Consider the following 24923-nt stretch of genomic DNA (forward strand, 5'->3'; position numbering starts at 1 on the left):
GTTGTGGCAAGAGTTGGATCTGATTTTCCGGAGTCATCCGGTTCTAACCAGTGTATGCTGGTCTGCCAGAAATTTGCTTCCAATAATGGTGCCGAGTGCTGCTTGAAGGGAAGGAAGGGTGGTTTTAGGGAAAATCATTTCAAGGTATGATTCTCTTCAAACGTAGGTTGCAGCTTGTTAATATTTTCCAGCATTGCATATTGTGGTACATGATAACCAGTGAGGGATTTTCTCTCTGTAAGCTTGTACAAGGTTTAGGTGGCTTCTTCAAATATGCAGTCCTAGAGCAATGTCACTATAGGATGAACATCATCCCTAGCTTTCTGAGGGTGTGCTATGAATGTTGCCCTCAGAGCAAATGAGGTGATGTCTGTGGGCTGGTACTATATCACAATTTTTCTACTGTGTTTTGGATAGCTGATGGTTTGTGGAAGGAGGTGTGTTGGTCTGTGGATTTTCTGCATATGGTAGTTTGTAGGTTGCTATTTTTTATGTTGACCGTGGTGTCTAGAAAGTTGATGCTGATGTAAGAGTTTTCCAGAGATAGTTTGATGGACAATTCTGGCTGCTGAATTTGTGGTAGAAATCAATGAGGGAATCCAAGTTTTCAGTCCAGATGTCATCTATGTATCCTAGTGTATCCTAGGAACCCACGCTGTTTTGGTGTTTCGGTGGGATGGTTATTTAAAGGTTCTCTCTCTCTCTCTTTTTTTTTTTTTTTTTTTTTGTGGGGTGACTCATGAATAGCCTGATATCCTTGTGCTTGGATGCAAGCACCTGATTGCTTTTGCTTGCATCTGTAGTTTGCTGAGGGTGAAATCATTGTGGATGAAGAAGAAATAGATGAGGTTAATCCCAGATTCATAAAATGGTTGAGGTTGGAAGGGACCTCTGAAGATCATCCAGTCCAACCCCCCCTGATGAGCAGGTTCACCTAGAGCACATTGCACAGGATGGCATCTAGGCAGGTTTTGAATATCTCCAGAGAAGGAGACTCCACAACCTCTCTGGGCAACCTGTCCCGGTGCTCTGTCACCCTCACAGTAAAGAAGTGCCCCCTCATATTGAGATGGAACCTCCTGGGCTTCAGTTTGTGCCCATTACCTCTCATCCTCTCACTGGGCACAACTGAAAAGAGACCGGCTCCATCCTCTTGACACCCTCCCCTCAGATATTTATACACATTGATGAGGTCTCCCCTCAGTCTCCTCTTTTCCAGGCTAAACAGGCCCAGTTCTCTCAGCCTGAATTCATGACAGTTAAAAGGCTGGTATCACTTATACAGGTTAACCATAATACTTTCTTGGTGTAGCATAGTTAGTAGTGATAATACAGAAGACAGTGCCAGTAAGAAGATAGTTTATGATGCAGTGATCCAGGAGTTTTTGCAGAGAAAGAAGCTTTGATATATAACAACATGTTTAAGGAGGATATCTGCAGATCCTCGTGGCTCTTCAGTAAAAGTCTACTTGAGTTTCCTTCTGTAAGAATCTAGAAGAGCAAGTAAAAGTCTTAAGGTGGTAAAAGATGCCAATTCACAGTTTTTTCCTTCTTATTTAGGAAGAGTTTTGAGCTCCAAGGTGAAAAGAGCAGAGGCTTTTCTAGAGTTCTTTCTCATATGAAAGAATAAAAAATCAGCTGTTGTCACGGATATTACTCTAATTTCTCCTTTATCAACGGTTTAATAACTAATTGGCAACTGGATCTTAAAAACTACATGGACTCTTTAAAGAAAAATAAAACTTGCATCTTTCTAAAAAAAATAAATATCATTATTATTCCTCTCCTGAAAGTAAAATGTTACTGTAAATCAAGGTAAAATTCATTTACTATGGGCTGTCTAGCTGAGTATGTAAGGTTATTTTCAAAGTTATTATGCAAGGGATGGTGGCTAGCTTACCTTCCTTTCGTTTTCAGAAAAGTTCTTTGAGACACATGTAGAGAAACATTTCCTCCAATTATCTACAGACCACAATACTACCAATATTTCTGAGCAGAACTGTAAGCATTTGGAAAGGACAGGGGCAGCCATTCGAGGCTGAGTATTGCTCCATGACTTCCTGATGGGTGATGTTGAGAAACAGGTGCTGTGAAACCATCATTTCTCAGATGTGTCTCACTGTTGGTGAAGTAATTGTTATTGCACTATGTGGGTCCAGCGTTAAATTATGTCAGCTTATTTTGATAGTAATTTGTCGCACAGTGGTTTGGTATATTTCGGACAGTTTTCTTTAATTTCTTGGAGCATGTAATCATGTCTTGTGCAGTCAGCCTCTTTAGGAGGTGAAGTTTCTCAGTTTTTTAGCTTGGGCAGACCTAAACAGGATATTCTGTCATGTTGTAAGAGCCAAAAACTAAACTGTGTTTTTACCGTCCAAATGACTTACATGGATCTGTGTTATTCTCCCATGTTCTTCAAAGGCTGGTCTAGACTTCAACTCAGTTGCTTTTACGTCCGTACCATTTCCCCACTGAATTTTACAGGACTGCAGATCTAATACTTCTGAACTGCCTTTACAACAAGCACTTCCATAGGATTTAGGAGAACACTTTCCACAAAGCGGACTAGTTAGGTGCAGAAGTTGGTCCTAGTGATAAGATAGTTACATCTCCAAATGCATAGATAAAATGATGAGTAAAAGAGCTGAGGGAATAAAGACTGTATGGAGGCAGGAAAGATAAATAGGCAAGCTCTGAATGAGCAGGTATATGAAGGAGATAACTGATCTGAAGGGGATCATGCTGAAATAAGTGGCTACAAAAGGCAGCATGACTCAGGTTGAGACACAGGGAGTGCAGCAAGATGCAGTTCCTCACTGAGCCTTCAGAAATGCCTCTGTGGCAGAGTGGAGGAAGATGGGGAGCCCCATCTCTGGCGGGTCATTGGCAGGCAGCTTTCTCTCATTACTTTACCCCAGCCCTCTGACAACACTTAGCACTGTCTCACCTTGTTTTGGGCACTGCAAGCATTCCCCATACCCAACGGGACAGAGACAACCATGAGGGCACCTCCAAGTACAGCCCCAGGAGCTGGAGCTTCTGTGAGGGGAGAAAGCCCTTTGTGAAAGGGGTACACAGCAGGTCTTTGAGGAACTTTATTACTCTTCACACCGAGGCCTGAGGGGAGGGCGAGCATCTCGGCTCCCTGAGGAGGGCTCTGAGGGCAGGGGAGGGCCCGACCTAAGCCGACCCTCCCGCCGCCGGGGGCCGGTCCCCACTCGGGGAGGGAAGGGAAGAGACGCCATAAGAGGGGAGTGGTGGCCATGTGCGTGCGTGTGGTGGCGGCGGGCGGAGGGAGGACGAGTCACACCGCCCGGGGCTGATTGGCCGCCACACTTTATAAGAGCTGCCCTGCCCGGGGCGCCGGGGGTTGTTCGTAGCGAGGCCGGGGTTGGGGGGTGGGGGGAAAAAAGAAAAAAGAAAAAATCTCCGTGGAGCCGCTTTGCGGAGCCATGCGGCGAGCCAGCCGAGACTACAGCAAGTACTTGCGGGGCTCCGAGGAGCTGGGCGGCGGCAACGCCCACGACAGCGCCCCGCCGCCGCCGGCCCCGCCGCAGGCGGCCCCGCCGCTGCCGGCACACCCGCACCCGCCGCCCGCCTCCCGCTCGCTCCTGGCCGCCCTCGTCCTGCTGGGGCTGGGGCAGGTGGTGTGCAGCGTGGCCCTCTTCCTCTACTTCCGAGCTCAGGTAAGCGGCTGCCGTGGGGAGAGGGGTCGCCGAGGTGTTTAGGCTGCGGGAGGAAAGGGGAGAAGGCGTCTTGGGAGCCCCCCGTGGCGCTTCGTGTTTTTAACTCCAGAGCTGCACGGCAGCTCCGTCAAAACATAGCTCGTGGAAGTGCACAAGTGCACGCTTGTTGTTGTGCTAGAGAGCCATTGCAATCAAAGCAACTTATCACAGTATCTATATTTTTTAAAACCGTGTGTTCCCACTCTTTTTACCGTCTTCACCTCTCCTCCTTCAGGACCCTGCCTGATAGGTTCGTGTCAGCGCTGCACACACGCCCCAGAAAGGATAACGAGAGTTTTCTTACCATAAAGACTACTTTGCCTCTGGTTCCTTTATTAAAAAAAAAAAAAAAAAATACATAGTGTGGTTGTAATTCTGCTTTTGGCAGCTTGGCTCTCGTACTGGTTTCTAGTTCCTGTAGATTTGGAGCTATGCTGCTGGATGGACTTTGCAAACTTGAACTTTTGAGAGGGCTAAAAAATGCATTGTACCTAGGTGTAGGCTTGACTAAAATACTGCCTGAAAACTTTCTAATGTCGAAAATGTCATCTTTGCTATTACTGACAAATACACTTTTGAAGTAAGTACATAATTCACAATAATAAGGTAATAATGGTAATCTACCATTGCTGACCACTTTCTTACTGTACAATAACACAGTTGGAAAAAATACAATAGGTCTTGTAGAAGTTAAGTATTAATTGCCTTACAAATACTTTTATTTATATGGGGCATGTTTTGAAAGGATTGCTGTCAAATTTAATCGTATTAATCGATCTAAAGTTATCCTTTCAAACTTAATTGTATCAATCTGTCTGCTGTCAAATTTAATTGTGTTAATCTATCTAAAGTTATACTTCCTTATATTAGAACTTAGGTTTTGTGGTTTATTCTGTTAAAATAATGAAGAGTTATTAGTAGGGGCTGTGTTGGTTGGTGGACTAACCAAATGTGAATTAGCAAGACTTGGCTTTATAGGCTCATATTAAGATATTACAGGATTTAACAGGACTGTTTTACAAGCCCTTCAAAACCCAAAGAGGCTGAGTAAACTCTGACTCAGTTTTACCATACACTTCTTATTTTCATTTGCATAAAATCATTTGGGCTAGATCATGACACAATACGAGCTGAGACAATAACTGAGGTTTTGGTTTTTCCTCAGTTTTGTTTGTTTTGTGGCTTGAGCATTTGGAATTTCACAAGACACAAAACTAAGACTGACACCAGATTTTCATGGGTAAACACATGTTTGTGGCCGAGAAATAACGTAGCACAATGCAAATGAGACAAGGAGCTGGTACATTTAAAAAGGGGGGGGGGGGGGGGAAAAAACAAAAACAAAAACAAAAAAAACTGAATGTTACCAGTATTCCAGAATGCTGTCATTCTGACCTGTAAAAAGATTAAGGTGTTCTGGGTTTTCTTTTTGGACCATCTTGTGCAAAGTACTGAATCCATGAAATTAAACACTAACATGTATTGCTACTAAGTGTTCATGGTGATTATGCTTTGTGAGAAATATTTGCTCATGGTCAATGAAAATGCAGCGCAAATTTGGGTACTCTGAGCAGATGGAGACAATAGAGACTCCTGCACAGCACCAAGTGAAAGTGCTAAGTATTTTATTTCACTTTAATTGGAAGATGCTTAAAATATAGTCTTCAAAAGCTTTGCTTTTACTTTTTTCATTCTGGTCCATTTCCTTCCTGTACTTAGATGAGAAAAGAGTAGGGATTTGGTCTAGTGCTGAGCACACTGGGGGGCAGTGGAACAAGCTAGATGGGCTCAAAGCCAGATGTAGGGGCTGGAAGTCAAACTCCCACAGTTTAACCTGCAACTTCGAACTTATCAATTTTTCCTATTTGAAAAAGTCTGTTCAATTGTTAAGCATTCTACTGTACCAAAGAGTTCACATTTAGATAAACGGGGACCTGGAAGACAGATTTTTATTGCCATTTCATGCATCTGTGGAAGTCTTTTTGCTACAACGTTTTTAAACAATCTTCTTTCAGACCTGATCTAAAATCTTGTGAGCATGCTGGAGCAGTGGCTAACAGCAAACCGCTTGCTAGGGGTCACTAGCACTTTCTGGAAGCCCGGAAGAACTCTTTCTTGGTGGTTAGGAAAGATCACAGAGTGTAAAGTGATATTTGATTAAACTTGAAGTTGGTTTAGGTTCAAAAACAAGTATAAATGGTTAACATTTTTTTAAGGGAGAAAGTACAGAATGTGATACTGTAACATTGCAAAATTGAGGAAATAGTTAATAAGTAAAGTTGGCTGGAATATATTGTCTTTTAAAATCAAAACAAATCTTTTTATCTTTATAAAATTGGCTCTTAATTCTGTACATTCATCTGCTGTCACCCGTGATATTGGAGTTCATTTTGCCTTCCCTGAATTACTTGAAGGGAGTCCAGGGATGCAACTAAATTAGTTACAGATAATGAAAAATGTTGATAACAAGGGACAATTAAGATGTGATCTGATTCCAAGGTTGGAGACAGGAGATGTGTACGCACAATAGTAACGTGTGTAATGTATAGTAAAACAGATAGATTTTTATCTTTAAACGGGCCAATAGCCCTAGGGTATTTAGCTTCCTTATCATGTTTTAAAGCTTTCTCCAATATTGTCCATAGCATCTTGTTTTTTTTTTTTTTTTACAGGTATTAAATCTTTAAGACTTCATGCTGAAGGTCTTTATTTATTCAAAGACTAACCTTCCGCTAACCTTCTGTGCCTTCCAAGGTAGCACACTGCTTTCTGTAGACCGTTCTGGTATTTAGTTTTGGCTCTTCAGAAGCTCTTCTCAGAACACATCCTTGAAAGCTTTTTTGTTCGTCGCTTGTTGCCCACAGTTAGGGTGTCGGTGCTCGGTATTGTCTGTTTGCAGCCATGGCAGCTCAGTACGTACTTTTTTTTATAAAATGTCAGTTGCAGGATTTCTGAGAAGGGCTGTTCAGACAGGTGAGCTCACTTCCGTGGTTGAGAAGTCGTGCTGGCTGGGTATTCTCTGAAAACGGTAAGGGCAACCAGGTAGGTTATTAGTCCTGAGATCAGAGCTTCACCTTATCAGAAAATAGATCTCTAGAGATTTGTGACTTGTCAGGATGGGTTGTACAGCCTAAATTTAAGTTGCTGAAGTAATTGGTGTTCCCATTAAGTTCTCAGTCTTTTAACTGTAGGTGCAGAGATGATGGTTTTCTATCCCGAGCCTTCAACAGATGAGCAATAATCTGAACAAGTGCTTCTGTACAAGCTGCTGCTGTTGTTCTGGCACAGTGTTTTGTGACACGTTTTGTCTCATTGGGGATGGCGATAGCTGAAAGTCCCTGCTGGGTGAGAGTTGTCATGCTGAATGCTCAGGTCCTAGAAAAGTGAAAATCTTTCATGACTTTTGTGTTTTAAAACCTAGTTTTCTTGTCTGCTTTTCAGAAGTTGTGTTTAAATAAATCCCAAACTGGGGTAATAATTTCGCATTAGTAGTATTGCTGTTAAAAGTGAGTACCTACTGGCAGTCTTCTGTTCAGTGGTGTGTGTGGAAGGGAGAGGACTTAGATATCCAGATCCAGTTGAAGGCCCTAATTCTCTATGGTTCCTGACAATACCAGTGTAAGAGGCTACATCTGGTCCTGTTTTGGGTGCCTCAGTGCCAGAGGCTTATCAACAAATTGAAGAGGTTGCAGGCCTCCATCGATGGAGTTTCCGTCAAGCTTGGCTAGAGAAGGCCTCGAGCAATCAGCCTGAAGTTATACATTGGCCTGGCTTCCAGCAAGGGGCTGCCGGACCAGCACCTTCCAGACCTTGGTCTTTCTCTATGAACTGCCTCTTAACACAAATGGTTACCAACAGCTGTTTCTTTATCTCCACTTACTGTTGATTCTCTGAGATTCTGTGTAGTGGTGGAATCTGCTGGGATACAGTTTTAGGTGGCAGTTTTACAGCTGTCAAGGCTAAGCGCTGCCTTCCTGCTCCTTCATGCCCTTGTATTAGCTCTGATACCTGCCTGACACCTGCAGTGAGCTGGCTTCAGGGTGTTAATCCTTCAGGAAACTGCTTCAACAAAAAATTACCTCAGGGTAGTGCTCCATGGTACGTGTTTAAAGAGGAGCTTGTGTGCCAGGAGTGGGATTTCATCGCGAAGAAGGTGAGGGCACAGAGGTCAGTTTAAATGGATAGCGGGGCTGCATTTAGAAGTTATTAACATAGTTAGGGCTTAGTAGAGCTGTAATAGCTATAAACACATTTTCCTTTAGACTTCGTGTCAGGCTACACCAGAAGCTCTTACTGCTTCCAAGCCAGCCTGTAACTCATCTCTGCCCCTCTGCTCAAAAGCTGTGGTGTCTTCTGATCCTCAGGTGAAACTTTTCTGACCTGTTCCGTTCCAAATCTGCAGGGATAACTGAGACAGCTAAACCAGCTCATGGGGACTGACATTGGTTTGAATAAATGGGGCAAACAGTTCTCACCTGGAGCCTTCAGCAGGAGGATGGTGATGGAGGAGACAACTTGCTGTTGACATGGCTATCTGTGCAACAGATGTTTTCCTCCAGTGTGTGCTGCTGGCTGCCTGCCTGCCTGTAGGCTTGAGTTTACCTCTGTAATCCTAATCTTACGCTTTTAAGTTAGTTTTGGTCTTTTGGGGGGCTTAGGGAATTGAATTCATGTTTATGTATGTGAACAGTTGACATAAATTTGATTCAGCCTGGCTGTTGTGTATGCTGCAAAACCTCCTTTGACATTCTGTTTTGTTCAATGCTATTTTAAAGGAAAATGACCATTGGTTTGGTACTAGCTGCAATGGACTGACATTCCCTCATCATGAATATTCATAATATATTATGTAATTTTCCGATATAAATTGGTGCTTTGGTTACGTTATGGGGAAAAAAAAAAAGTAGAATTGTTGTTATTAGACCAGCTAACACAGAACTTAGATAAGCTTTTGAGTGCACAAACCCTTCTGATGTAAAAGCAGCATAAATAAATGTTGAGATCAATTGCTGAGAGCCTTAGGCTATATTTAAAAGAGAATGGTTAATATCTGTTGAGTGTGAGTTGTATGGAGGGGGGGTTAAAGAGTAAAATGGTTTGAATAATGTTTGTGCAATTGAATTCTGCCGAGGCACGATCTTGATTCTTCAAATATCCTTCTAAGTCATCTTAGAATTAAGATTGGTAGAACTTAGGAGCATTCTGTGCGTACAATTAAAAATTATATTCGATTCAATCGGAGCAATTAATTGCTAAAAATACCTTGCAGATATTTTGGATTTACTAGACTTTGTCCAATAAAGAGGAGGTGTTTTGTAGTACAGTTTTATTATCTTTCTGAATTTGTGCGATCTTACCTGGCGACTGTTTCATGCAGCAATATGTCTTGCCTGCAACATATTTTGTGATAGCTGTTTTCTGTTGCTTCTGTTTCTTCTCTTGAAAAGGATGTGCTGGATGTACATACATTCCCCAAGTTGCTGCTGTTGACATCTTACAATATATAGTTTTAATAGATAGGATGGCTGTGGAAAATAATTGTGATATTGCATTGGGTGGTCTAAAAATGGAATTCAGGATTATTGATTTTTACAGTAAAGGTGGGATTAATCTTTAAGTAATTTTTAACTTTTGAAAGTCGATATCCAGTCTAAGCTAACAAACTAGGCAGTTCCAGAAGATACATTTATTCTCTTATCTTACGTACTTGTTGCCTGAAGTAAACATTCCCGCGAGGAACACTTTCTCTTCATTGCTTAGAATAAAAATTTAGGTAATAAACTTAGCTAGTTGCCAAACTTTTACATGGTTGAAAATTCGCCCTGATTTAAATGTTCTTGTGTGTTGGACAGCCTCTTAAAACTGTGGCTGTGCTTGTATTTTTGTTTCAGATGGACCCTAGTAGAATTTCAAAAGAAGATGCACACTGTGTCAGAATGCTTTTCAGATCTCAAGAAAGTATAGGTTTGCAAGATACACCATTTGAAAATCAAGACGTGAAGTTAATGCCGGAATCATGTAGAAGGATGAAACAGGCTCTCCAAAGAGCTGTGCAGAAGGTAAGTGACGGATGTTTTCTTTTATGCTTGTTAAGCAAGTTTTCCAGCATCTTTGTTCGGAGGTAAGTTCTAGAAAGCAGTTTTTGGTGTTTGAATTATATGGTGATGGATCTGAGATCTCACTGCATTTGCTTATGAACCTTTGGTAGGGTTAACCAATTCTACATTCAAATTTTTTAATTTTGCTGAAAGAAGGCTTGAAGTCACATACAAAACTAATTGCAGTTAGTTGATAGGCAGTTCTGATGTTTGGGTGGGTCAGAGGACAGTCATTTATCCTAATACTTGCATAGGTTTGCCAACACTTTGGATGCTCGTGAAAAGGACAGTTCCACTTTTTTTCCCAACTGATCTTTTGACTTTCTGACAGGATTCTCCAGGCCAAGGCCATTGACAAGCAAAGTGCTGAGGCATAGTATTTGTGCTCGTCTGCTCTTGTTTCTTACTCTTTCTGCAGTACAATAGTTTAGATTACCCAGAATGAAGGACAGTATCCTTTTTTGCTCATTTTGCCACAGTGGTGGAAGATCTGCTTTGCCATCGTGATAAGTAGGCGTTCTTTGCCCAGCACTTGAGAATGACAGCTTTTTTCCAAACTCAAGTAACAAAAGCAGGCAGCTAAATTAGCCCTAATGAAGAAACCTAGGCAAGCTGAATATATGTCACAATTGTCCCTTACCAGTTACTGTATTTGATCTCTTTGCGTGTTCTTGATAGTGTTTACTGCTAATTATTGGCTAATGAAGAAGCTGAATGTGTGCTATGGTATTTGGTTTTCCTGGCTTATAAGGTCCATTATCTCTTCACATCTGCATATGACTGTTAGGCTTTTCGTAAAGGATGCTCCATTAGATTTGAGCTGAACCCTTTACAGAGTGACTTGTACTAGACTTAACTATATAGTGCATTAATTGTGCTGATCGGGTTTGATTTAATAGAGTACCTTCAATGACAGATCTTTTTTGGAACAAAACTTAAAGCTGGGAGCCTTGTTCCCTTTACTTGCCACCTCCTTCAAAAACTTAGGAAAATGTGTTAACTCTGTAGGACTAGTTCTTTCTTCCAGCATTTTCTTTAGGCTACTCCTACTTGTGTGTTCTGTGTGCTGGTACTAGAGCGCTCTTTCTTGCGGCACTCTTGCGAGCAAGGAGCTTGTAAGTGAATGGGAAGTTCTGCATTTTGGTCATTTGCTGATGGTTACTCAACAAAAGCATTAACTTCAGTGGAGGCTGCATATTCTGCCATTCAGCATAGAGGTTAAATGCTGCAAAGGCTGTTGCCAAGATAAGTAGTGAGTAGGATAAATTTTTTTTTTGGTTGATGACCGTTAGTTTGAGAACAATGATGCTTTCCCTGCCAAAGTAATCAGACTCTAAATTTTTTGAATGCAACAGAACATACTAAGCAGCAGGGTCAGTGTTCTGGATGCTTTGTCATCATACGTTGATGACACAGAAAAATAGGTAAATGTTTGCCTAGGGCTACATTTGCATCTTTTCTATTCATATCATAGAAATGAAAGAAACGGTGTTGAGGCAAATTAAATTTGCCTTAAGCTGTGTGAGCTGAGCCTTTCATTGGTTCTGCTGTACTGAAACACAGAGATGCATCTGAATCTTATCTACAGTTAGACTAGCCCTTTGTGTGGGAATGCAGTTCATGTGACTGGAAAGATGTTTCCTATTTTCTCTGCTTTATTCAGTTTCCTGAAGTGTGTGTGTTTCAAGAGCTGGTATCCGTATTTTCATTGACAGTGCATTAGGTGACTGAAATGGAACACTTTAAAATACAGTTTAAGTTCTGTGTTTTTTCAGTTGTTTGTCTTTAGCAATTCAAGCTATTCAGGAAATGAAAACAGACAACCTTTTTTTTGTTAAGTTTTATAGTCTGGTTACAGCTTTTAGCTTACTATGTTAGTTCTCATCTGTAGTCTACAGGTGTGCAAAGAAAAGTGTTTAAATCTAACGCAGGGACTGACATTGCAGGTGCTCTTCTGAAAACCAGTATAGTAGTGCTCTAAGGTCAGGTCTGGAAATGTTTGTCTCCTAACTTAAAAGTAAAAATAAAATAATAAAAAATAATCTGATGACCTCCTCAACATATTCTGGAGTAAAAATACTGCTTAGGGAGCAGCTTACTCAGTAGAAAACACATTTTCAATACTATTGCAAATAAACTTTAAAGCAGACAAATAATATACTTTCCTAGTCTGTCTGTTTGCTTAATTTTTTTGCATGTAGCCCTAAAAACCCTCGGCAGCCCACATGCACTAACCACAGTTCTTATGAAGTCTGTTATGAGTCTGAAGTAGAAAGGACTACAAACATATCTTGGTCAATTCATAAGTATCTTTTCTTGGCAATACTCCCAGCTTCTAGCAGATCGGGGAGTTCAGGCGTAAACTAGTCTCCTTCATGGCAACAACACACTTTGTAGCTAGACCTCCAGGGCAGCACTTATAAAGAGATCTATATACTTAGCAGACATTTTAAGTGCATGTGGTTATGGACAAAGTGAAGGTTTCATGGGTGATTGTTGTAAGTTGTTAAAATTTCAGTTTCCACCCGACAACTTTACATGCCCTTTTTTTTCCTGCAGGCAATAGACTACTCATTTGAATAGAGGTTGCAGTGCTCATCTCAATCTTCTGAAGAATATTGGTTTATGCACTTTCTATTTCGCTTCCTTCCTGATTAGCATTCTTCAAACTGCTGAATTTCCAGCAAGATAATCAGATACTACTTCTTGATATCAACTGGCCTTAAAGCACTGAGGTGGTAGTAGTAGAAACCTCTGTGTAAGGGAGCCTTAGGGTCATGACTGAAGCAGTACATTAATGTCCTGAGGGTGGGTCTCTTGCCCAGTCTTAAAAGGCTACTTGTAGCTACTCAAAGGAGACAATGAGATATTGTAAAAACAAAGAGGAGGAAAAAAACATTCACAGATGTTACATGATCCTATGTAACTTGTTTATGCGTGCTCAGACATACCGTATGCGTACTCAGACATAACGTAAAGGGCAGAACTTGTGTTTTAAGGATGCTGATGACATGCTAATGTAGTAATAGGTGTGATAGCTGTCTAAGGGCTAAAACCCAAAGCCTGCTGTGGATGAGGAAAGCATTTCCCCACATTCCAGCCACTTAAAGCATGGTTTTAGCTTTTAAAATTGGGAAGTTTTGCAGCTTCCCCATGGCCTTTTGTTTTTCAGAGGAAGGAAGACGTTTTCATTTTTCTGACTGGCTGCTTGTTTTTTTGAACAGTGACTGTATGGAAAAGTTTGGAATATGGGAAGCAGGCCAGTAGAGTTGACATAGTGTGCAGTGAGCAAACGACACAAAGATGTACAGAAGCAGCTTATTTTAAAACTAACAGTGTGGTGTAACTTTTTGTGTACATTTTTTTTTCTAAAAATAACTCAACAGCTTGGTAGCTCACTTGGTTTTGTGGCTGAAAATCTTAAGAGAAGTCACTGGCAATATTTTGTCAGCAGTTCTCATGCTTTTGTGGCAGTGTCTTAGTGACATGTTCTGTTGAGCTGTTTCTGCTTTCTTAGCAGTAGTGTCCATTGTAATTAGGTATGAGGTGTTTAATGACATTCAGGTTCTTAAAAATGGAGCTACAGTTCCACTAAGAGGCTATCTTTAGACATTCAGGTAGCAGTGAAAAATGTAGTCCTTAAGTCTTTCAGTGTCAGAAGTGAGTACAGGTTTACGTGTTGTTCTAAGGTAGGTTGTGTATCAGTGTCTTGGAACTGTAGAAACAGATGAAGTGGAAAATAAAAAAGAAATGTTTTGGAGTACATATCCTTCAGGAGGAAATCCACAGCTCCATGCCTGTTCTCTAAGGACTAGTTCATGTATTTCTCCCAGTTTCTTCATGGAAGTTTGGGCAATGGAGCAGCAAGACTGTTAAAATTTTGTGGGGCTGGTCAGAATCAAGTAAAAACTTGACACTAGTCCATTGCTTGGGAACTCAGCTAATGGAGGATTTACAGACTAGCCATTTGTAATTCAGTGTTGAGCACACAGAAGATTAAGCATGAGCTAGGCTCCAGTTCTTCTCAGTATATATTAGTGTTGGGCTTGCTCTTATCTTCCTTTTTGATGTAATGGTGCTTGCAAGCTTCATTGCATGGTAGCCTAGCTTCAAGAGGAGCACAGAGCGCTCCTCTCAAGTCCAGGCTACAGCTTGGTAACCAAGGTGCTCCTAGGAAGCAGGGGAGTGGTGGGTTCAAGACCATCAAGAGAAGTGGACCCAGGTCTTCCTGGGGTAGCTGTTTTGCTCACCCAGTAGTGATGTTGTAGATGAATAGCACCACCATCAGTTAGAAAGAAAGTGGCTCAGAATGCATCTCACGAGGACCACAGCCTTTCTTCATGGAGGATATGCTGAGTCAGGCTCCTAGAGCTCAAAAAGTAAGGTACCCAGCTGCTCAAGACAGAGCATCTTTGGAAACCTACAGAAGCAGAACTCTGTGCTCATAAGGAGAAAAACAAACAAACAGAAAACTAGGTTATAAGGAGAGTAGGAATCAACCAGTTCAGGGACTTCAAAGGCTGTGCATTTATCAAGCTTTTTTTCTTTTAGTAACATTTTAGGTAATAGAAGATTAAAATGTAAATATCTCTTTTTGGATTTGTCCAGTAGTCTCTCCAGGCAAGCATTCCCCAGAAAGAAAGGACACTAAAAAAGACTCCAAACACAAAAGATTTCAATTAAAGGAAAAAGAAAAAGGAGTCTCCCCTTCCTAGGGAAGGGTTTGGGAGCAGTTGTAATGCAGTGACATCTGAGAATCTAGTCCATCTTCCAGTCTCTTTTACCTCTGTGCCCTGTTCTCTTCAGATGCTTTTACTACCTTTGGCAGTACCAAATACTTGCAATTTTTCTTCTTAGTACTTCTGATGAAGTTATAGATCAGGTGTGGCTAGAGGCTGATATGCAGCTCCTAGAACTGAGCTTCATTTTCATACTGCTAGAACTGATGTTGAAGTAAGAAGATCAGAGAGGGGAAGTGAATGTAAATGGGGGGAGGTGGACATGGGTTTTGCTTCTTTTGAAGTTGCGATTCTTCTGCTTTTCTTCTCGTCTCTGCAGCAGAAAGCATCGTAATGATTCATATCTACACAATCAGCATATCTCTGCTGAAGTATTATGCTTTGATAGTCATACTACAACTTCCATGCTGCTGTGGCTTTTCATTTTGGTTTAACATTTAGACACCTACTGAAAGGAGAAAGAGAGAGAAGGTGTTACAGATTTCACTGTGGCTGCAGAATTACATAAAAGCAGGAGTTAAGTGTTTTCAAAGCAAGATTTCAAGTTCTAAAACACTGCAGTAATAAAGAATATGGTGGAACTCTGCTGATCTGGCCAAATCTGAGGTCGACTTTATATACATGGTCTTTAATTAGACAAGCAGCAGTATATGAGAATTAAAGAGAAAACACAGGATCCCACTTACATTTCAAAGATAAGAATATGATTTGCTATATGCAGCAAAATGTTTCCTACTAAACATTTTGATAGTTTCATAGTATGAGGTAATCTCAGCAGGAAAGAGCGTATTATCCTTGTTTTTTTTAGGAAACAGATGAGGAGAGTCATGGGGGGAAACAGAGCTGAGGAATGAACCTAATTCTATCAAGACTGTCCAGGCTTGTAACAACAATGTTACTTAGACCTTTTAAAACTGTTGTTAATACATCTTCATAAGAATAAAACAGGAGAGGATTGTTTAAAAGCAGAGCCTTGTGGTACCTGTTATTTGCACTGGGGCAACATGGGCTTTGCTCATGTTAAAATTAATCTACAGTCTTGGAGAATATGTACTTCCAAACTCTGGCACCTGCTTAATTTGGATCAGTACAGATGTGGAAAATGCTTAATCCTCCAGTTTCTACATACTTCAATGTAAGTGAGGCTTGATTGCAAAGCCTTGTGGTCTTGCAACCTCTCCTGTTAGTGGTAAAGCATGAGGGGCGGAGGTTTTTATTTATCTCATCATAAAGGAAATGCGGGGCTTAATTTTCCACAGTTAGTGTGATTGCATACTGGTCTCTATGTAGAACTGTTGCCTTCATTACCTTTTGACCCCAAGTCAATTCATAAACTTCATGGTTTTATGTGATGCATTTTTAGCAGTCATTGTTCCATTATACTTAGAAGCGTTCCAAGTGCAATAAGTAGAAACGTTCCAAGTGCAATAAGTAGAAATGGCTGTAAATGTCTGTAATCGCTACTTCAATAAACGGTGCAGTGATCACACATGCTAGCATTCCTATCTGCCTTTATCAGAAGTATTGTACAGAGGAAATAATTTGATTATGGCATTTGAACTGTGTGTTCACATTATACATCCAGTAAATATCAGGATATGTATTCCAGGCATCTGGCTATACTGTAGGTAGAACCACCCTGTGTATACATGTATACAGAGAAGATACTGTGTTGTACTTGTGGAAATGATCTGTGAGACATAAGCAAGGCAACATCAAAGTCTCTTTTCTCATTTTAGGAAGTCCAGCGTATCCTGGGAAGAGAAACACCAAGACCAGAAAAAGGTAGATGCTGATTTATGAATAAGAAATATTTTAGTTCTATTAAACTTGTTTTTTTTCTGAGGTAATGGAGTTCTTTTATCTGCAGCTGCAATGGAGGCATTAGGAATGGATTTGTACAAGAGAAATAAGCCTGAGAAGCAGCCTTTTGCCCATCTCATTATTGATGATAAGAATATTCCATCAGGTAAGTTTTAAGTGGATACTTCTAATGCTACTATGAACGTGCTCAACTCACTAAGCTGTATGCATTACCAGACTAAAGGGGAGTGCTGTGAGGCCTGAAATCTGAGATTTTGCCATCCTGCTCTGTTTAGACAAAAGTCATTTGCACATGAGGGGTTAGCTTCTTGCCAGAGGGTAGTATTCTTTCCCCCTCCAACTGCATTGTCATTTTCCAGAGGTTGAGCTTTACAAACAGATTGCCACTTTACAAGTTGCTAAAAGCACTCAGAACTTCTACAAGCTTTCTTACTAGTTCAGATGCTTTCTGACAGCCTTATCTTTGAGTCAGATTTTGGCTTTTGACATAATAGAGGTCAGTAGTAGAGGATGCAGAATCAGTAAACTTGTCTTAGCACTTTGTCTTTGGAAGATTGAATTAATTTTCTAGTTATATACACACTCATTTACATCTACAGAACTGGAGTCTGTCACACTTTGAGAAATTCACCCATGGGACTTTTTTTTTTGCTGTCTGTCTAGATGCTACTCTGTGAAGTGTATTTTTACCAGGACTAATACCTGATACTTTTTACTGATGTGCATCACTGTATTAACTTTCTAGGGAGTGAATTAGCACATTTGTGGGTAATGGCAACAGAAACATTGCTCTTTTTTAATCAACACAGCCTGCAGGAGCTCTGAGACGTACCGTCCTTGTAGCTACAAACTTCTGTTTCCTCCTTTGAGGAGATCAACCTCTTACCAATGCAATGAGTTGGGCTTATTCCCTCCAGATCTGGCACGTGGCTTATGCTTTCTTTAGAAGAGCATTACTGGGACATCGATCATGAGGACAGCTTCTGCTGTTCTTATGGATACTGTGGCAGTAAGGGTATCCTTTTGGGTAGCTAGAACCCTGAACCTACTGGTTGTGAGGTGCTTTACTATCTTATCACTGGTGTGAGGCTCTACCCACTGGACTGGGTGGCACAGAAATTAATGACAGACAAAGGATGAAGAATTTGCCTGTGGATCACCAGGAGTTATTCTTTCCTATCCCGTTTTCTCTGACTGCAAATTTCTATTTTCTTCCCACGTTTCTTCACTCTGCATGTCTGAAATCCTTCTAAATAGCTTTATGCCATCCATGAGTCTGGGCTGATTTGTTTTTTAGTATTTTAAATTTTCTGCTATCATCACTCTGACCACAAAAAAAAGCAATGTCAGGAAAAAAAATCGGTCTATCATTATCAGACAGGATTTTATTTTGTTTAGGTAATTTGCAAGGGAATGTGTATCATGAATAGGCACTGAACATTTTCCTTTCACCTGGTTCACAATAATACCATGCCTCAAATGGACTTCTGCAGTTGTGGAGTGACAGGGAGGGGGAAAAATAACCCTTCCTACATCTTGGCGTCCCACCCATCATTTAGCTGCAGAAGCCATAGTGGTTTAGATTTGTTGCCTTAGGTTAAAGTTGGATGCTTGCTGTTTGCTTTTTACCAGAGCTCACTTTAAACACTACCTAGGTTTTAAATGAAAACAGTGAATTTTGGTTTGTAAATTGATTATAGAAATTAGTAACAGCTTAAAGGAGAAGAGCACAAACAGAAATAAATGCAAATGTTAAATATATCATTTGGGATGTGAATTGGTACCTTTAGCTAGTACCTAAAGAAACACTAGTATTTTTGAGCTATTTACAGTTACAGGTTCAGCTTAGCTGCCCTTTGCATCCAGAAGTGTTTTTGCAGAGCAGGCAGAGCTTTGGCCCTTTCCTCAGGCTTTATTTATACCTGAAAGCTACAATAGTGCAAATGAGTAATAAAATACCTTTTTTCTATGTCCTTCCATCATCTTCCATCCTACTAATTCTGTTGGAACTCAGTTGCATTAGTCTTAGTTCATGCCTGCAAACATCTAAGACATTGTTTTTTTTATTTGTCTTGAGTTACCAGAAAGACTGAGAATTATCTTTTTTTTTTTTTTTTGATGCTTGTTACCATGTTTGGAAGGTTACCTTAGTCATTATCTCTGACTTCTTGCTTTTGTCAACATGGCTTACTTTGTGTTATTTCTTCTAGGGCTCCATTATAAACTTTTGTTTCAAAAGGTACTGTGTTACTGCACTTCTGACCGTCCTATAATTTGGATTATGTTTTGGAGTTTCATATATGGAGAGCTGAGTTGGCGCTTAGATACTCCAGTTCTTTTCCTGTGCCTGTGTTTCTGCATATTGATTGGGGTGTATTACCACCTGCAGTACTGAGATCCTGCTAACTCCTTCCATTAAGTGTTACATGACAACTTCCACCAATGTGCATTTGTGCTGTGCTACTGGCTCTGACATGCCTCTTCTAAACCTCTGAATTGTGGCAAAACGTCCGTCTACCTTGGTTAATGAAGTCATCGCATTATAATCTAGGCTGAAAGGCACTTCCAGAGATCTAGCCTAAACTCCTGCTCAAAGCAGGTCTAATTCTATCTTTAGATAGGATCATTCTCCATCAGCTCTTCACTTGTCCCTCCACCTGACCATGGATAATGCTCTCAACACCAAACAGTGTGAACAAGCTTCACCCGTAGCTGCTCTCAGTGTCACAATTACAAGTCACTTTGGCACTTGTTTTCCATCTTCCCTTTCAGCAAAGAATTGTGTGTTTTCACTGAGGATTTCTTCAAAATTGCTTCTTGATTTTTTTTTGAGACAGGCAACTAAAAAAAATTACTTGCCAGGTAAATAAAATCTGCCTAGCATCTCCCTGGTGGGCCACCAGCAAGCCTTTCTACTTGCTCATATGTTTACTTTTCTGCCTAGTATCTTCTGTATCTCTGTCCTTTTTCAGTCCAAGCAGTGATATTGGCTCTAATTTCTCACCTGTCCTCCTCACTTTGAAGGTAGCACAGCTTCCCAGGGTGGTATTTCTGGTGGATTTAACACTGTGTACAAGAAGTCCTACAACTTCTGCTATTCTTCAGCTTCAGAGATGTGCTCTGGTATTCAGCATTCTCTTGCAGATGAGTTGTTCCAGGATAAGAGACCTAGGATCTTAGTTTGGCTTCCAATTTGTGATGGTTTTCAGAGCTTTTAGAGGTACTGCACAGAAGAAGGCTTCTCTGTACAAGTTGGCTTGGGTAATTTCTACTTAGCTACACTGGAGCCATAAGACAGAAGCTATTTAAGGTCTGCTTTTGATAACCTGTGCTTTGCTCAAGTCTCTGTGGAAAAATGCCAGGAGTTTTTTTTTTGTTCTGGACTACCATTAAAGTTTTCCTCTCACATGCAAAAGTTGCCCTTTGGATCTAGGGAAGACTCATAGCTCTCAATTTCCCCTGTTCCTAATTACCTTCCCTCACTTCAACACAAATCCAGGAGGCAGCTTTAATCAAATGTACCTGGGGTTGTTCCCCAGTATATTTGTGAGCACTGGGTGTGGTGGGAGTAGATTGTTTTGGTTTGTGGGGGGAGGATAAGGCACTGAATATTCCAGGCAGTCCTGTAGATGCACTGGGAGTCCAAGGTTTAAGGTCCCCTGGTGCCTGTGCAGGCCTGCTACTGTGGGTGCCTCAGAGGGAGTGAACAGAGCTGGGTTTGTGTGGGAGTTGCTAGTGGTTAGGAGGACAAGTCGGCCAACTTTCATCTCTTGTGCTATGCCCTGTGTATCGTGCTGAATAAATGGTAGGTTGTAGTGGCTCTTACATGCCATGGCGTGTCTCAAGAAGGGTAGGGACTTGTGTGGCTTTCTCAGGAGGGTGCTGTTTCCTCTGCCCATGAGTCTTGGCTGGTTTTTCTGTGACTGTTATCTAAAGTATAGATAACTTATGTAGTACTAAAGACACAAAACTGTCTTGACTCTTCCATTTTTTTTGGTGTTCTCAAATGAGAACATGCATATCTTTGTACTGCTGCAGTCACAGGAGCATAAACTATGTGAAGGTTTCATAAACTTTTGATTTGAGGAAATATCAGTTCTTTTCAGATGCTGTTTAGTTATTCTTTGCAAACACAGGTTAACTCATAACAAGATTTGCTCTCTTTTTTTCCATTAGCAATTTTTCATTTCAAATTCTCTCAATTGTTTGTTACCTGAATAAAGTTGTAGGTGGAATGCAGTTTCTGTGTAGAGCTTGTTGTGTGACTGAGTGCCATCAAACAATTTATTGGCCAAGCACGTGTTCTGTACCATTTTCCAGCAGACGTTTTGTGGGAGGGCAGCACATGATGAAAAAGGAAATTTCTTATGCTTTTTATCATAACTGTCTAATATTCTGAAGCTTTAAACTTCAGTTTAGCCTACATGAAGGTACTTGCTATTGATTTTAAGCTATTTATTTTAAAAATCTGGGTATTGCTTTTTAAATGTTATGTTTTGTGAAATGATTATAAATTAAGTAATTATTTTTTTTTCCTCCCCTCTCTTCAGGAACTCGTAAAGTGAACCTTACATCCTGGCATCATGACAAAGGCCAGGCAAACTTATCAAATATGACGTTTAATGATGGGAAACTAATTGTTAATCAAGATGGATTTTACTACCTTTATGCCAACATCTGTTTTAGACATCATGAAACTTCAGGCAACCTGACTAAAAGAGGGCTTCAGCTGATGGTGTATATGACTAAGACAAACCTTAAAATAAGGCGCTCCGATGTATTGATGAAGGGAGGAAGCACCAAATACTGGTCAGGGAATTCAGAATTCCATTTTTATTCTGTAAACATAGGAGGGTTTTTTAAATTAAAATCTGGTGAAATGATAAGTATCCAGGTATCAAACCCATTGCTACTGGATTCATCACAAGAAGCAACTTACTTTGGGGCATTTAAAGTAAGGGATTTAGACTGAATATTTAGCGTGCTGAAATTGGGGGAGGGGGGAGGGAAGGGTTAGTGGTCCCAAAACAACTTGAAGACAGAACTGAATTTTTTTTGCATCGCAGTTGCATTTGTATAAGGCATATAGCTCTAAAGACGGCAAGAGTTCCATAAATGCATCAAGGATAAAATTGTGTAGTTCTGATTCAGTCTTACACCAGTTTTATTTTGTATGTCTCCGCTGGCTTCAGTAGAGTCATTATGACTTCTAGATTGGTATAGTTGAAATCAGAGCAATTGGTATTACTGAATTATTTCCACATTCTGACCTGACTGTTTGGCACAAACATAGGGCAGGACAGAATCTTGCTCCCAGATTGCATTTGAGGCTTAATCATGCTTGGGGCTGAGCATTCTGACCCTGAGACAGCAAAATTGTGAATGTATAACTAATTCCATTGCATTTGATGTGGCTTTTCACATGCTTAGTTAAGCATGTTCATGCTTTGCTGGATTAGGGTTGGAAAGCTCAAGCTGTGGCAGAAATGAGTTGTGGAACACCTAAACAATTTAAATCACATTTTTACCTGATAAAAAAGGGCTATTTCCAGGAAGAAGGGAGATCTGGCCTTACAGTTCTAAAAGGTTAATTACAGGTCATTATTATTGTTGCACAGTTAATTGAAAATATAGATTGCCAAAATATGGTGTGCCTTTAAAGTATTACATTGTGCCAGAACCTGCAAAGACATTTTTTAGACAAAAAGTATGTATTTTTGTATTCTGTAATATCTAAAGTTATATTTTAGGTGTAATGTTTTGTGTAAAAAAAATGTAAATTATATTGTCCTATAGTATTTGATACAAAATATTTAAATTCTCTTGCTGTTTGTATATTTAATGTTTTAAACTGTTTTTAATGTACAGACATGTCAAACTAGTGCACTTTTTAATCCCAATGGGAAAAATTGCAGCTAAAAGAGGTTGTTTGCAATTAGCAAATGTAATATATACCTTTGTACTTTTTAACTTAATAGATTTCTGTTAAACTTGTCAGTATTACTTGGGGGAGGAGGGAAATTCACACCAAAGTCATGAATAATTACACCAGAATGCTGGTCACTGGGTGCCTTTCAAACCTGGAGGGTAATTAACATTACAAAGCTGTATTACCTGAAGGGGGGGGAGAAGAAACAGTGTAATAAGCCACAGAAATGTATTGGGAGTATTTATAGTTATTGAACAGGCATATTTTCCTACAATGAATTCTACAAGTTGTAAATTCTGCAATTGAGCAATTACTTTTTTAGCCTAGTTTCCTGAGAAAATGAAGCTTTTGTCATTGCATTGCCTGTCCTTTTTTCTCCCCTTCTAGCTTCTAAAACTCTGCACCTTCCTGCCAGATCTGGCAGGTGAATGGCAGTGTTGAGAGAGATTCTTACAGGTTTTATGAGAACTGACAGCTGAGAACGACTCAGCCATTTTCCATTATTCGTCAGTGGCTGGCCACTGTTCATATTAGCCAACAAATTAATATGGGGAAACTCCTAGTTAACCGCTACACGTGTTGTCTCTTGTATAGTTGCTTGGCCAAAAAGGTAGGTGGAGGAATCTGAGGGTGGGTATGGGGAACTTGGGAGAGAGCTGCAAATATTCTAGGTGATGTTTAGAGCACATATGAGCAAAGAACAACTTTGGGGTGGGGATCATGGAGGCTTTAGGAATGTTTGGGTGCTCTAAGGATGATGTGGGGAAAACCTCTTCAATGCAGTAGGAATCACAAGGCAGAATGCTCAAATGTGTAAGAAATGAAGCTTCATACAAATCCTCAGACTTTTATAATAAACTGAGTTGAATTCAAGCAATTATTTTATACTGTGTAATAAACATTTCTTTTTAATGTTAATATTGTTTTCTTACAAAATATATTTCTAAGAAAAAATTCCTTTGTGGTTTCTTTATTTTCCCGTGTCCCCATGTTTCTCGTGCTGCTTCAAACACTGTTCATATTTCAGAATATGCAGGGTGGGTATGTTATAGCTCAAGAAAACTGAGGTGCACAAATCAACCGTTTTGAGAATGAAACTGAATTTTAAGGAGGCTAGACTTGTCTCCAAACTTTGGCACGTGCATCCACCACTTTCAAGTAGGGTAATTAATATCAGGTGTTGGAAATTTAGTTGGAAGTGGGGATCTCCATTTTGTTTCACACTGAATGTTTTTCAGTTCAAAGCCAGAAATTACTGAGCAATCTGGGTTTCTTTCAACATTTCAAGATTACAATACTTAAAGGGGTCTAATAAAAGGACAGAGAAGGACTCTTTACTCAGGTAGATAATGACAGGACAAGGGGCAATGGTCTTAAATTAAAAGAAGGTAGATTTAGACTAGACCGTGGGAGCAAATTCTTTGTGGTAAGGGTGGTGAGGCACTGGCACAGGTTGCCCAGAGAAGCTGTGGATGCCCCAGCCCTTGAGGTGCTCAAGGCCAGGCTGGCCTAATGTAGTGGGTGGCATCCCTGTATGTCAGGTGGGTTGGAATTAGATAATATTTAAAGTCCCTTCCAAGCCCAGCCATTCTATGAATCTTGTATTTTTTTCTGGACTGGATAGATGTCCATTGATAGGCTGGGAGAAAAATGTCTAGTGTGTGCCTGTTCCATCACCTGGGGGTGAAGTCTCTATCTTCCTAGAGGGTATTTCAAATGATTTGAAACATTGAGTTAATGCTTATCAAATGTTCTGACTACTTACAGTACTACACAAAGGAGGGGAACCACCAAGACTAAATGTCATCTGAATGATGCTGTCTGTGGGCTGTGTCTGCTCTAGATGAGTTCATGGTAGCTGCGGTGTGTCTTGAGCCCTTGTGGGTTCACTTGTAGGTTACCCTGTGCATCCTACATCACCAGAGGTTAGAAGAAAGCTTCTGAGGCTCGGCTCTGTAGCACATCTGTCCTCATTACAAATGCAGCAGGCACTTGAATTTTACAATGCAATAATTGGCTTTAAATTTCCCTTGTAAGATAACTTTGGGACCTCAATCATTTTTTAAATATTTATTTTTTGGACTAAGCATCATCTGGGTGCAAATTGACTAGCTATGCCATGAATGGGGGGGGAAGGATGTGATGAAATCACATGAAATCACTATGTAGCCCCTCATGGGGCTACATAGACTACTCTGGGGGTTGTAATCAGGGATCTTGCTCTGGCTGTGCACTCTACAAAACAGTAAGAAAATACAGAGGTCCTGCTCTGCCTTGTCTTGCTTGGTTGTTCTCCCTTCTCACTGCTACATGCATTTAAAAGGAAGCAGGATATTCTATGTACTACTATTAGGACAGCTTGATACTGTTTTTTAAATACCTTTTCATAGCTTTTTATACCAGAGCAGCCCTGGTTTGGAACGCTTCATTAGGGTCACTTAAGGCAGCCTGGGTGTATATGCCGAGATGATAACGTAAAGCCACCTGCTCTAGCACTGGCCTTCCTAAAACTAAGTCTTCTCCAGAAGTGTCAGTTCGTCTGCTTCCTTTATAACAATTGCTTCATTGGGATGCAGTTAATGACCAGAGTAGACTAATAAATCAATTA

At 40.4% G+C, this 24923-nt stretch overlaps 1 protein-coding gene and 2 long non-coding RNA genes across 3 annotated transcripts in view; 1 reads left to right on the forward strand and 2 right to left on the reverse strand.

Moving 5' to 3' along the window:
• Positions 1-1211: 1211 nt before the first annotated feature.
• Positions 1212-9619, reverse strand: LOC118164612. Its single transcript, XR_004749569.1, has 3 exons — positions 9083-9619; positions 6452-7100; positions 1212-1491 (listed from the first exon to the last, which is right to left on the reverse strand). It is a non-coding gene; the product is annotated as an uncharacterized LOC118164612 (long non-coding RNA).
• Positions 3242-23269, forward strand: TNFSF11 (TNF superfamily member 11). Its single transcript, XM_035322248.1, has 5 exons — positions 3242-3686; positions 9617-9784; positions 16302-16347; positions 16433-16531; positions 20937-23269. Exons 1-5 carry the CDS (start codon positions 3453-3455, stop codon positions 21356-21358), a joined length of 969 nt encoding a protein of 322 aa, XP_035178139.1. The 5' UTR covers positions 3242-3452; the 3' UTR covers positions 21359-23269.
• Positions 14842-24923, reverse strand: part of LOC118164619 — a 49667-nt gene continuing 39585 nt past the window's right edge. Inside the window, exon 3 of the long non-coding RNA XR_004749573.1 lies at positions 14842-15010. This is a non-coding gene — a long non-coding RNA (uncharacterized LOC118164619). The remainder of the gene's footprint in view (positions 15011-24923) is intronic.

Source organism: Oxyura jamaicensis, chromosome 1 (assembly GCF_011077185.1).
Source record: "Oxyura jamaicensis isolate SHBP4307 breed ruddy duck chromosome 1, BPBGC_Ojam_1.0, whole genome shotgun sequence".
Lineage (NCBI taxonomy): Eukaryota > Metazoa > Chordata > Aves > Anseriformes > Anatidae > Oxyura > Oxyura jamaicensis.